The following is a 15,156-nucleotide window of genomic DNA, read 5'->3' as shown; positions in this document are numbered from 1 at the left end:
ATTTTGTGAGAAGGAATCGTTGGAAGGGTTTTGCCAACCTTGGCTGATCTCAAACCAATGTGAACAGACTTGGTGTTAGGAATATAAACTGTATATGCTGGTGCAAGTTTTGCTACAGATGTATCTACACAGAAATCAACATCAAGGTTTGTTGTATTCCTGGGGAAAGCACTAATTGGATGGTGGTCTATTAGACAAAAACATTTAAGTCTATCGACTATGGAGGCTGAGTTCTCATGTTTGTCATTATTATGTACAGATGTAGTTTGTTACAAACAACTCCTACTGGATATGGGAATTGACATATGAGAGCCTATTGTTGTTTATGAAGACAATCAAGCAGCAATTCAGATGGCATCCAATCTTGCTGTAAGAACTAGGTCAAAACACACTGATATAAGATATCTGAATGTAAAGCAAAGTGTTAGTAATAAACTGATTACGCTAGAGTACTGCATGTCTGAAGATAACATTGCAGACCACCTTACCAAAGCCCAAGGTACTATAAAGCATAAAGGTTGTTGCGAGGAATACGGATTAAGATTGTAAGATTTATATATTGTCCTACCCGAAGGGGAGAATGTTAGGAATATAATCTAATGGTTGGGTTTGCAATATATAAATCATATAGCAATGTTATACCTGTTTCTTTGAATCATACTGTAAAATGTGATTAGTTGCTGTGTTCCTCAATCGGCCATAAGAGGGAGCCAGAATGACTGTTAGCTCTCTGTTTGTTAGATGCTGGGCTGATCTGATCTGAGTGTTTTGGAAGCTGGCTGTTAGAAAGTGCCGTGAGCTATTGTAAGTACCAGACTGTTTGTATGATTATGGACTATGTTATTTGGATTATCCCTTAACTGAAAGGCATTGATGACTGACTGACTTATCTGTGTATGACTTGGACTGTTTGATGGACTCTGATACCTCTATTGCCACAAAAGTAAAGGCCTATTTAAACTGCAGTGTCTCTGAATGCTGGTTTGTGTGTTCTCCAACACAACACTCACAACGCTTCTCTGAACGCACTCGCTCTCCCAATGGGGAGCTTACCTAACACTTGGATTTGATTAATATATGGATGAGAAAACCATCATCTACTGCTGTAGCGAGGGGTACATGACATGGACTTTGTAATCTGCTAGTTAACATAGTTATTTTGTATTTTAATTTGACTTATTTTCTATGTTCAGGCTCATTACAGATTGGAATGTAGGAAAACCTTTACTGTATGGCTCTATGGATTGATTTGACAGCTTTTCACATTCCTAAACCGAAATGATAATTTACAGAAGGAATTCTTATCTCCTGATCAGAAAAAAGATTCTTAGGGTCAACTGGCATCTGGTTATATAACTTCAAACAAGCTTTGTGGTTAATGTACTGTGCGAGGAACAGTTTTCTCTTATCTTGACCAACCAATTTTCCTCTTTCATTTTTGTGTTGTGTTTCTATATTGTGTTAACTATAAAAAAGGAATGTAAGATGGGTCTCAAGCAGTGGTGGGATTCAGCCAGTTCGACCTATTCGGGAGAACCGGTTCTTAACTTTCTAAGCAGTTTGGAGAATCGGTTGTTGGAAGAAATCTCATTTTGTTTTTTCCACTTTAAAGAGCTAATCCTGTAAGGAAGGCAGGAAGGAAACATTCTGGTGTTGTTTCTAGCCTAATCTTTATTACCCTGCTTACAGAAACTGCCTCTCCAGTTAACTCTTATTACATTTTAACAGCTAAAGCAAAGAGCCCATTGACATGAGTGAAATAGAGTTGGCCACGCCCACCCAGTCACAAGACCACTGATCCATGCCTACCCAGCTGGTCATCAGGGCAGAGAACCAGTTGTTAAATTATTTGAATCCCACCACTGGTCTCAAGGTTCTCCTTTTCATAGGGAGAGCCCACTTTATCAGGGTACAATAATAAACTGCTTTTAAATGATCTTCCAATTCAGTTGCTCATTGGGAAGGTAAACTAAGGCAAAACCTAAGGCCAGATTTGGCTATCGCTAGTCTAGACTGGAATCTCGAAAATACATTCCAGAAGAGCAAGGACTTCTCTGCTCCTCCTAAGGGAACAACATGGGCAATGGCCACAATTACATCAGAGTTAAATTTTGCAAAAGTATGTTTTTAATGTCATGATGGATAGTTCAGAGTTGGGAAACAATCTACATTGTGAAACTGTTGCCTTTCTTTTTCTATTTCTAATCCTGATCTTGACTGAGAATTAGCACTGGAATTCTCCTCTATTGGGATTAGAATTCTCGTTTGACTGTTTGCATCTAATGTTTTATGGTGAATGCATTTTTACAAGGACTGTGATAATGATCTATCACTATAGTACATTGAGAGATTAAGTTGTATGTAAACCAAAGACAAATTCCTTGTGTGTCTAATCACATTTGGCCAATAAAGAATTCTATTCTGTTCTGTTCTGTTCTGCTCTGCTCTGCCCTGCTCTGCTCTGCTCTGCTCTGCTCTGCTTTATTCTATTCTTACATCTCAGCATCTCTTGCTTGATTTTTCCTTCTTCCTGGCTCTTACTTTCTACCTTTCTATTAGAGGAATGTAACTAGTGATCTATCATATTTTCCGGAGTATAAGATGCACCCTTTTCCCTCCCAAAAAGAGGGTGAGAATCTGGGTGTGTCTTATACACTGAATACAGCATTTTTTGGCCTCCTGAAATCCTGCCTCATGAATCCTGTTTTTCACAAAAATGGACGCATAGAGAGTTTGGGAGGCTGCAGAGTGCTCCTGGGGGCTGGGGAGGGCAAAACTGAGGGAAAACAGGCCCGTTTTTTACAAACAAAGGGTTGTTTTTTTCCCTCCCAAGCCCCCAGGAGAACTCTGCAGGACTTCCAAACTCTCTGCATGCCCCATTTTTTGAGAAAAATGGGCCATTGTTTGCTCATTTTTGCCTTCCCCGGCCCCCAGGAGCACTCTGCAGGCCACCTAAACCCTCTGTGAAAAGTGGGCCTGTTTTTTGTTTCCCGGACCCTATGCATTGTGTTTTTGCCCTCCCCGGCCCCCTAGAGCACTTTGCAGGCCTCCCAAACTCTCTGCATGCCATTTTTCACAAAATAAGGTGGTGTGCCGAGCATTTGGGAGGCCTGCAGAGTGCTCCTAGGGGCCAAGAACAGCAAAAACTTTTTAAAAAAATTTTCCCTTTCAAAATCTTGGTGCGTCTTATACTTCAGTGCATCTTATAGTCCAAAAAATACAGTAATTTCTAATATATGTCTAAGTATGCAACACTGCCTTTGCTTGTCAGAAGGTCTCCAAATGTGATTGTATGGTTCCAGGTAGTGGTGGGTTCCAGGTACCTTTCCAACTGGTACGGTTGGAACGGGCCCAGCGGTGTCCACATGGACTCAGCGGAGTGTCACGCAGGCGCTATACGTGCCGTGCACATGCACGGTAGCTCTGAAGACTTAAAAGACCAGCAAGGAGCTTGGGCGGGCGGGCGGGCCCTCCGGAGCACCGTACTGGAACGGTATCCAGTGCTCCGGAGAGGCTCCGGGACACCTGTACCAAGGCATACCTCCTGAAACCCACCACTGGTCTCAGGACATTATAATGGTCATAAACATGAGAGTTGTCCAGTATCTGAATTTTGATCACATGGGGACACTGCAATGGTCGTAAGTGTGGAAAATGGCCATAAGTCACTTTTTCAGTGCTGTTGTATCTTCGAAAGGTCACAAAACAAACTGTTGTAATTTAACCCCCATAATGTGAAACTGCCTTATCATCCTTTTGTGTTGCAGTATCAATTGAGTTTCTTTTAAGAAACTTAAAAGAAAAAAATAGTTGACATGAATTGATTTGTTCCCCAATTGTAATTTAAGTCTTATATGAGAAATATTTGCAAAGAAGGAATATAATAGAACAGAAACAGTGTAAAAAATAGTTATAGATATTTAGTAAAGGTAAAGGTTCCCCTCACACATATGTGCTAGTTGTTTCTGACGCTAGGGGGCGGTGCTCATCTTCATTTCAAAGCCAAAGAGCCAGCGCTGTCCGAAGACATCTCCATGGTCATGTGGCTGGCGTAACTAGACACCAAAGGTGCATGGAACACTGTTACCTTCCCACCAAAGGTGGTCCCTATTTTTCTACTTGTGTTTTTACATGCTTTTGAACTGCTAGGTTGGCAGAAACTGGGACAAGTAATGGGAACTCCCTCCATTATGTGGCACTAGGGATTCGAACCACTGAACTGCCGACCTTTCGATTGACAAGCTCAGCGTCTTAGCCACTGAGCCACCTTAGATATTTAGAGGTATGCAAATATAGAAGCTGGGAGGAAACATGTCAGATCCTGCATCCAGACACAGACCAATAATTTTCAGTTCATTGTGCCTCCAGAGGAGAAAATGTGATATATTTCCTTCATATGTTGTGACATTCCAGGTAGATCATACACATTCATAGTTCAACACAACATTGCTTTTCACTAAATAACTATGGAGATTCTCAGTCATCCCGGTCATGGTTGTCCCAAAGGTGCTTTTTCAATTCCCTGTTCCCTATTCCCTATCCTACGCTATCCTATCCTATCCTATCCTATTCCTTATTCCATTCCATTCTATTCCATCCCATCCCATTCCATCATATCCTTTCCTCTCTTATCCTATCCCATCCTATCCCCTTTCTTATTCTATTCTATCCCCTATTCCCTATCCTGTATCCTATTCTATTCTATTCCCTATTCCATTCCATTCTATTCCATCCCATCCCTTCCCAACCCATCCCATCCCATCCTATCCAGTCCCATCCCATCATATCCTTTCCTCTCTTATCCTATCCCATCCTATCCCCTTTCTTATTCTATCCCCTATCCTGTATCCTATTCTATTCCCTATTCCATTCCATTCCATTCTATTCCATCCCATCCCATCCTATCCCATCCCATCCCATCATATCCTTTTTTCTCTTATCCTACCCTCCTATATCCTTTCTTATTCTATTCTATTATATCCCCTATCCCCTATCCCCTATCCCCTATCCCCTATCCTATTCTATCCCCTATTCCATTCCATTCCATTCTATTCCATCCCATCCCATCCCATCATATCCTATCCCATACCTTCCTATCCCATCCCATCCATCCCATCCTATCCCCTTTTTATTATATTATATTCCCTACTCCCTGTCCTTTGTCCCTTGTCCCCTATTCTATTCTATTCTATTCTATTCTATTCTATTCTATCCCCTATCCCGTATCCATATTTTATTTTATTCTATTCTATTCCCTATTTCAAACTATTCCATCCCATCCCATCATATCTTTTCCTATCCTATCCTATCCTATCCTATCCCATCCTATCCATTCCTGACTTTTAGTGCTTTAAGAAAATGGAATTTATACTGAACCAACACCAGCTAAAGCATGGAGGAATTTACCTATCACTCTAGTGAAATGACCTAACATTTTTTGCATGTTTATGCTTCAAAAAATAAATAAATAGGCAAACCTCTAGATCATGGTTTACAAATCACAGAGGTTGAGTTCACAGATGTGAAATAAAAAAAAAGCCACAACAAACCTTGGTGTGTTGCATGAGAGACGCAAAATAATAATAAATAAAAAAAAGCCACAAAACACGGGGAACATGTCCACAATGATTTTCTCTTGTCTTTGGGTTTGACATCAATATTAGAAGGAGATTCAGGATAGTTGATGCAGATTGCTGGCAATGCATTGCTTTGTTCCTTGAGATGTCCCTAAGGGATCTTCACCCATGAGTCTTGAATTCTTCTTATACCTCATGTTTCAGAACAGTCAGTAGCTCTGTTGAGCATGAGAGGCTACTTCGGTGTTCATTGCTATGGGAAGATATTGAAGACAAAAGGCAGAGATATTGCACAGTGAGTTCATCCATATTCCAAGAAGACAAGGCACCTTCTCAAAAGCACTGCAAATGGAGGATGCTACATTTCCCAAACATTGAATTAAGGGGTAATGTCTTAATAGATGTTTTTGCTTTGATTTGTAGGCGTAATGAAAGATAGATTAACCAACTAGTGAATGGGCTTCTCCTGGCAGAAATTAAATAAGACAATATCATTAAGGTAAAGGTTCCCCTCACGCATATGTGCTAGTTGTTCCCAACTCTAGGGGGTGGAGCTCATCTCCGTTTCAAAGCTGGAGAGCCAGAACTGTCCAAAGATGTCTCCGTGGTCATGGGGCTGGTGTGACTAAACGCCAAAGGCTCACGGAACGCTGTTACCTTCTCCTATTTTTCTACTTGCATTTTTTACATGTTTTCAAACTGTTAGATTGGCAGAAGCTGGGACTAGTAACAGGAGCTCACTCCATTAAGCGGCACTAGGAATTTGAACTGATCAACAAGCTCAGTGTCTTAGCCACTGAGCCACCATGTCCCTTATCATAGTATATCATAGAACCATTCAAACGACATGAAATACTTTTATGTATGTTATTTTTTAACATAGTATGTAGATCGCAAGGGTTAAAAATATTTTGCATCCTAAAAATGTGTTTGGAAGCAAAAGTTGATGGCTGATTTTTTTTTTCCTGCCTTTGATTTCTAAACACCTGCTTTTATTTGCAAAAATTGGATGATGAAAAGTATAGAGATATTTTTTTTTTAGTATTGTTTTCATTTTTAAAAAAGATTTTTGTTAACAAACATGCAAAATGTTTCTGGGCAAAGGTGATCCTTGCCGCTGTAAATATATGTAGTATTAAGTATTGGATTTCTTTTTTGTATTTCAAGTATTGTTTTCAAAGGGTGAGTATTTTTACAACTTTTTCATGCCGGTGGTTCTTGACCCATAATATTACTTTGTAAAATTAAGAAATGTTTAGTGGAGTTCAAAAGCAATAGATTAAGGCATGTGGGTTTCTAATGCACAAAGTTGGGGGCTGTTTTATAAGCAAATATAAATTGAATTGGATGCCAATAATTCATATGGGAATATAGTACAGAACTCAGTAGCACTTGGTCTACATGATTAGCTTTAATCATTGTTTTAAATTAAGCCAGGATTGGTGGAAGTACGCATGCCATATTCCAGGAATTACAAGCCATCAATGCCCACTGCATGCCACATATAAACTACATAAGGGTTAGGTGCGATATATCTTGTTATTATTCAAAACAGTCATTAGTTTTAACAGAATAACAGAGTTGGAAGGGACCTTGGAGGTCTTCTAGTCCAACCCCCTGCTTAGGCAGGAGTTACATTGCGAGGCTGAAAACAGAAGTTTCCCGTGTTTCACAGCTGCAAAGAAAGGAACCCAGTGAATACTCCTCAGCAGTTATCTTAAAGTCGATACTTAAATGTAGTTATATATTTAGTGTCACAACCCCTGGTATGCCCCAATTATGGGAGGAATTGGGGCATACCAGGGGTTGTGACACTAAATATATACCTACTCCCCTGGCTCAAGCTGATAAGGAGGAGGACCTGTGGCTTAATGGTTAAGACATCTGCCTAAGATGTAATACAGCACAGGTTTGAATCCCAGTAAGGGTATGGCTAGCTGATGAGAGCTAAATAGCTTGAAATAGATCTATACTAGTCTCCCTTTATTTATTTATCAGCACTAATACAACTTAAATGTAGTTCCAACAACATTTTTAAAGTAAAAGCATGCATTTCTCTTAGCAAAATGTGAAAACTTCAGATAAATGGAAAAGGAAAATTGCTTCCACGGCATCCTGCCTAAACAAAGCATGTAGCTTGTACTGCAGCTTTTCCAACACCTCTTCTTACTCTGAATTTGCGTGAAAGTGAAATCTCTGGGAAGGTCCTTAAATTCAGAATAACAGAGTTGGAAAGGAACTTGCAGGTCTTCTAGTCCAACCCTCTGCTTAAGTAGGAAACCCTATACCACTTCAGACAAGTGGCTGTGCAATCTCTTCTTAAAAACCTCCAATGTTGGAGGACTCACAATTTCTGGAGGCAAATCATTCCGCCGATTAATTGTTCTTATTGTCAGGAAATTCCTTCTTAGTTCTAGCTTGGTTCTCTCCTTGATAAGTTTCCACCCCATTGCTTCTTGTCCTGCCTTCAGGTGCTTTGGAGAATAGTTTTGCTCCCTCTTCTTTGTGGCAGCCCATCAAATATTAGAACACTGCTATCATGTCACCGCAATCAAAAGTAATACGATACAATAAAAGATTTGGCCTTGGTTCATGCGTGGTGTTAGTATTGGTGAATGTGGCTATTCCTCTTGAGGTTTTTATCCCAGTTAGAATAAGAAAAGAGGGAATGGAATTCTATGGTTAATAAGAACAATAAAGCAATGGAACAGCTTGTCTTCAGAACTGTGGTTGCTCCAACTTTAGAGGCTTTAAGGAAGGGTCTGGACAACCATTTCTCTAACATGGTATAGGGCAGTGGTGGGATTCAGCCAGTTTGCACCTATTCGGGAGAACCGGTTGTTAACTTTTTAAGCACTTTGGAGAACCGGCTGTTGGAAAAAATCTCCTTTTGTTTCTTTCCACTTTACAGGGCTAATCCTGTAAGGAAGGCAGGAAGGAAACATTCTGGTTTTATTTCTAGCCTCATCTTTATTGCCCTGCTTACAGAAACTGCCTGTCCCGTTAACCCTTATTACATTGTAACTGCTAAGGCAAAGCGCCCATCAACCTGAGTGATGTTGAGTTGGCCAAGCCCACCCAGTCACATGACCACTGAGCCACACCCACCCAGCCGTTCATTAGGGCAGAGAACCGGTTGTTAAATTATGTGAATCCCACCACTGGTATAGGATCTCCTGCTTGACAGGGGGTTGGACTAGAAGCCCCTAAAATACTGGAATACTGCTATCATGTCACTCCTAGTCCTCCTTTTCTTTTTTAAAAATTGTTTTTATTAAACATTTTACCTTTAAAAACAGAAAACACAAACAAAAGGAAAAAAACAAGACAAACATAACAATATAAAATAGTTATACAGCCTTCTGTATCATGTTTAGCCTTTGTAGTTCTTCATTCTCCATTGCCTTCCCATGAAGACTAAAACATAGGAAGAACAGTTGTAGGAACTGGGTATGTCTAGTTTAATGAAGAGAAGGACCAGGGGAGACATGATAGCAGTCTTCAATATCTCAGGGGCTGCCACAAAGAAGAGGGAGCCAAACTATTCTCCAAGGGACCTGAGGGCAGGACAAGAAGCAATGGGTGAAAACTAATCAAGGAGAAAAGCAACTTAGAACTGAGGAGAAATTTCCTGACAGTTAGAACAATTAATCAGTGGAACAGCTTGCCTCCAGAAGTTGTGAATGCCCCAACACTGGAAGTCTTTAAGAAGATTTTAGATAGCCATTTGTCTGAAACGGTATAGGGTTTCCTGCCTAGGCATGGGGTTGGACTAGAAGACCTCCAAGGTTCCTTCCAACTCTGTATTGGTATTTGATTTCAACTTCTGTAATAGTATAAAAACAATTGTACTAATTCTTGTAATAATATTAATTGTTTATATCACCATTATATTTGCATTGTGCTTAATATTTTAATAGTAATTAGTAACTTTGGTTAATTTTTATTCAATACTAGTTTAGAAAAAAACACAAAGACTTCTACTTCCTGTTTTGGCTTCCGTTTTCTAGCCACTTATAAATTCTATTCCATATTTTATCGAAATCCGATTCTTTTCTTTTTTTAGTTCCATGGTCATTTTGTCCATCTCTGCACATTCGAGTACCTTTCTAATTATTGTTTCACCTGCGGGTATATTGATTTGTTTCCAGTTTTGTGCGAAGGTGATTTTAGCTGCAGTGAGTATGTGTAGTATTATGTATTGAATTTTTTTATCCATTTTCAGGTCTATTATTCCTAATAAGAGCAATTCTATATTTTGTGCTGTAATGTCTTCCAGCCGTCTCTGAATTTTACACCAATATTTCCTTGTGATGGAGCATGTTCACCATACATGGTAGAATGTTCCAGACAATACCTCTTTTTCATTATACTTGATATACCCAATTCCTGCAACTGTTCTTCATATATTTTAGCTTTAACAATCTCTCTCTCACACACACACACACAGACACACACACATACAGAGAGAGAGAGACACACACACACACACAGACACACACTCATCTTTGTCTATTCACATTGGTTTTGCTCACATTCATCTATTCACATTGGTTTTAGGTAAAGGAATCAAAAGAGAATTTGGACCCATCTCACAAAAACAGACTGGAGAAAACCGAACAAAGGTGAAATAATACCTCCCCCCAAAGCATCATCCAAAGACAGATCTTTGTGTGTCCAAAAGGATGAATTGTTTTTGACATTGAAACATGGAGAGTTCCCATCTAACTCCACCTGAGAATAACCACACCTGGAATTTGACGATAAGGATATGGAGTTCTTAAAATAACATATTAGAAGAATCTTGTTTTGATTCAAAGAATGGAAGCAGATAAGCTGATGCTCATTTGAAACATGCAATGAAAAGAAGAAGGGAGATTGGAAAATTAAAACCTTGACACTGTTTTTAGGAATGGACTGATGACAAACCGGACCACAGTAACGGAATTCATATTGTTGGGGCTGACTGACATCTTTCCCCTTGAGGTTAGCCTTTTTCTCCTGCTCTTTGGAATTTATCTTTTGACTTTAATAGGAAACATGCTGATTATTATTATCACACAGGTGAATGTTCAGTTCTGTAGCCCTATGTATTTCTTCCTCCGATATTTGGCATGGGTAGATATTGGATATTTGAGTACTGTAATTCCCAAAGCACTAGTCAACATAGCTACTGGGAGTAAGAGCATCTCTTTAGTTGGTTGCTTCGTACAGACATTTCTGTATTTGGCCCTTGGTACCACTGAGTTCCTCTTACTGGCCACAATGTCAGTTGATCGATACATAGCCATCTGTAACCCTCTTCACTACCCAACCATCATGAATCCCCAAATGTGCTCATTGTTGGTCATTTCCTGCGTCGCTGGGGGAATATCCTTCAGAGGTCGGTAAAATGAGGGCTCAAATTGTTGGGAGCAATATTCTGACTCTGTAAACCACTTAGAGAGGGCTGCAAAGCACTGTGAAGCGCTATATATGTCTAAGTGCTATTGCTATTTCCAGTATAGAAGCTCTTGGTGTTTTACATAATGGGTCTTTATATACTTTATATAAAAAGAAGTATCTCTATAAAGGCGTTCATGCTAGAGTGGTAATATTATAGACAGTTCTTGACCATGAAATATAGAAAGGAATACTTTGAGTGAATGTCACATAACACCAGCAATGCCATCTTCTTTAATAAAACAAATTCTTGTTTTATGGGGGGGGGAAAACCCATACATGTATTCAGTGACTGAAAAGCTGTGATCCAACCAAAATGTCTTCTTTTGCAGACTCACATTCTGAAGGACAGGTGACTATCGGTACTCAGGTTTCTGCTGCTTGGGAGAAGGCATTTTGATGTTGGTGCATTTCTATGAGAAGGAACCTGATGGGGTAGATCCCAGTCACTTGGCCTCAAAATGCTGTGTCTGGCACTCTTTGATGAGAGGTCTACAAGTTTGAACTTGGGACAAGAGAAGAAGGTAAGATAGAGATAGAGATAGAGATAGAGATAGATAGATAGATAGATAGATAGATAGATAGATAGATAGATAGATAGATAGATATTAGATGATAGATAGATAGATATTAGATGATAGATAGATAGATAGATAGATAGATAGATAGATAGATAGATAGATAGATGATAGATAGATAGATAGATAGATAGATAGATAGATATTAGATGATAGATAGATATTAGATGATAGATAGATAGATAGATAGATAGATAGATAGATAGATAGATAGATAGATAGATAGATAGATAGATAGATAGATGATAGATGAATATAGATAGATAGATAGATAGATAGATAGATAGATAGATAGATAGATAGATAGATAGATGGATGGATGGATGGATGGATGGATGGATGGATGGATGGATGGATGGATGGATGGATGGATGGATGGATGGATGGATGGATAAATGGATAAATGGATAAATGGATAGATAGATATACAGACAGACAGACATATTTAATGGCACCAATCTGCAGTGGGTTGTTTCTTCTCTCTGTTTTTCTCCACCAGCAAATTCACGATGGGAACTAGGACTCAAAACATCACAACAGAAGTGAGAGAGTTCATCTTAGTTGGCTTCCAACTACCAAGGCCCATGGAACTCTTCCTTTTTTCATTGCTCCTGGTTGTGTGTGTTTTCACTTTGGCTGGGAACCTCACGATTATCACACTGGTAGGCATCGACCGTCGCTTGCAAACCCCCATGTATTTCTTCCTCTGCAACCTCTCCTTTCTGGAGGTAGTTTTCGTTCTGACAATCACACCGAAGATGATGACCAATCTAGTTTCTCGGAACAAATCAATCTCCTTCTTGGGCTGCATTGTTCAGTGCTACTCTTACTTCTTCTTTGGTACCTGTGAGATCATCCTGATTGCCGTCATGGCCTTTGACCGCTACATTGCTATCTGCCATCCGTTGCGCTACACCATCATCATGAATGGACAGGTCTGTGTGAATTTGATATTGGCATGCTGGGTTGGTAGTTTCCTGAATAATTTTGGCCCCATTGTTCTCCTGAGCCAACTGTCCTTCTGCAGCTCTAAGGTTATCGATCATTTCTTCTGTGATTATGCTCCACTGGTCAAGCTTTCTTGCAATGATGTAGATACTCTACTGACGCTGGAATCTACCCTCTCTGCTCTGGTGTTACTCAGCTCTTTGTGCGTAACTGTTGTCTCTTACCTCTACATCATTGTGACTGTCTTGAGGATGCAGACCAGTGGTAGTCGTAGGAGGACTTTTTCAACCTGTGCCTCTCATCTTACAGTTGCTTCCATCTTCTACGGCAGTGCCATCTTCATGTACTCTTTGCCCAGCGAGGGTCGGTCACGAGATGCCCAGAAAGCTGTGGCAGTTCTTACTGCTGTGGTTACCCCATTACTGAATCCATTTATTTACAGTCTAAGGAACGAGAAAGTCAAGGATGCCTTCCGAGACTGTTGGCAGAGACCCAAATGAATTTTGTGAGAAGGAATCGTTGGAAGGGTTTTGCCAACCTTGGCTGATCTCAAACCAATGTGAACAGACTTGGTGTTAGGAATATAAACTGTATATGCTGGTGCAAGTTTTGCTACAGATGTATCTACACAGAAATCAACATCAAGGTTTGTTGTATTCCTGGGGAAAGCACTAATTGGATGGTGGTCTATTAGACAAAAACATTTAAGTCTATCGACTATGGAGGCTGAGTTCTCATGTTTGTCATTATTATGTACAGATGTAGTTTGTTACAAACAACTCCTACTGGATATGGGAATTGACATATGAGAGCCTATTGTTGTTTATGAAGACAATCAAGCAGCAATTCAGATGGCATCCAATCTTGCTGTAAGAACTAGGTCAAAACACACTGATATAAGATATCTGAATGTAAAGCAAAGTGTTAGTAATAAACTGATTACGCTAGAGTACTGCATGTCTGAAGATAACATTGCAGACCACCTTACCAAAGCCCAAGGTACTATAAAGCATAAAGGTTGTTGCGAGGAATACGGATTAAGATTGTAAGATTTATATATTGTCCTACCCGAAGGGGAGAATGTTAGGAATATAATCTAATGGTTGGGTTTGCAATATATAAATCATATAGCAATGTTATACCTGTTTCTTTGAATCATACTGTAAAATGTGATTAGTTGCTGTGTTCCCCAATCGGCCATAAGAGGGAGCCAGAATGACTGTTAGCTCTCTGTTTGTTAGATGCTGGGCTGATCTGATCTGAGTGTTTTGGAAGCTGGCTGTTAGAAAGTGCCGTGAGCTATTGTAAGTACCAGACTGTTTGTATGATTATGGACTATGTTATTTGGATTATCCCTTAACTGAAAGGCATTGATGACTGACTGACTTATCCGTGTATGACTTGGACTGTTTGATGGACTCTGATACCTCTATTGCCACAAAAGTAAAGGCCTATTTAAACTGCAGTGTCTCTGAATGCTGGTTTGTGTGTTCTCCAACACAACTCTCACAATGCTTCTCTGAACGCACTCGCTCTCCCAATGGGGAGCTTACCTAACACTTGGATTTGATTAATATATGGATGAGAAAACCATCATCTAATGCTGTAGCGAGGGGTACATGACATGGACTTTGTAATCTGCTAGTTAACATAGTTATTTTGTATTTTAATTTGACTTATTTTCTATGTTCAGGCTCATTACAGATTGGAATGTAGGAAAACCTTTACTGTATGGCTCTATGGATTGATTTGACAGCTTTTCACATTCCTAAACCGAAATGATAATTTACAGAAGGAATTCTTATCTCCTGATCAGAAAAAAGATTCTTAGGGTCAACTGGCATCTGGTTATATAACTTCAAACAAGCTTTGTGGTTAATGTACTGTGCGAGGAACAGTTTTCTCTTATCTTGACCAACCAATTTTCCTCTTTCATTTTTGTGTTGTGTTTCTATATTGTGTTAACTATAAAAAAGGAATGTAAGATGGGTCTCAAGCAGTGGTGGGATTCAGCCAGTTCGACCTATTCGGGAGAACCGGTTCTTAACTTTCTAAGCAGTTTGGAGAATCGGTTGTTGGAAGAAATCTCATTTTGTTTTTTCCACTTTAAAGAGCTAATCCTGTAAGGAAGGCAGGAAGGAAACATTCTGGTGTTGTTTCTAGCCTAATCTTTATTACCCTGCTTACAGAAACTGCCTCTCCAGTTAACCCTTATTACATTGTAACAGCTAAAGCAAAGAGCCCATTGACCTGAGTGACATAGAGTTGGCCATGCCCACCCAATCACATGACCACTGATCCCCGCCTACCCAGCTAGTCATCAGGGCAGAGAACTAGTTATTAAATTATTTGAATCCCACCACTGGTCTCAAGGTTCTCCTTTTCATAGGGAGAGCCCACTTTATCAGGGTACAATAATAAACTGCTTTTAAATGATCTTCCAATTCAGTTGCTCATTGGGAAGGTAAACTAAGGCAAAACCTAAGGCCAGATTTGGCTATCGCTAGTCTAGACTGGAATCTCGAAAATACATTCCAGAAGAGCAAGGACTTCTCTGCTCCTCCTAAGGGAACAACATGGGCAATGGCCACAATTACATCAGAGTTAAATTT

At 39.7% G+C, this 15,156-nt stretch overlaps 1 protein-coding gene across 1 annotated transcript; it reads left to right on the top strand.

Annotated features, from left to right (window-relative positions):
* The first annotated feature begins 10,496 nt into the window (after positions 1-10,496).
* On the top strand, positions 10,497-13,044 carry LOC148046702 (olfactory receptor 6M1-like). Its single transcript, XM_087714899.1, has 2 exons — positions 10,497-10,616; positions 12,241-13,044. Exons 1-2 carry the CDS (start codon positions 10,497-10,499, stop codon positions 13,042-13,044), a joined length of 924 nt encoding a protein of 307 aa, XP_087571025.1.
* Positions 13,045-15,156: the final 2,112 nt, after the last annotated feature.

The sequence above is a fragment of the Thamnophis sirtalis genome, unplaced genomic scaffold, assembly GCF_051295495.1.
Source record: "Thamnophis sirtalis isolate CommonGarterSnake01/CBP01778 unplaced genomic scaffold, rThaSir2_p1.2 scaffold_4, whole genome shotgun sequence".
NCBI classification, from domain to species: domain Eukaryota; kingdom Metazoa; phylum Chordata; class Lepidosauria; order Squamata; family Natricidae; genus Thamnophis; species Thamnophis sirtalis.
Note: the sequence above shows the minus strand (reverse complement) of the source record. Positions and strands in the feature narration are given on the sequence as shown.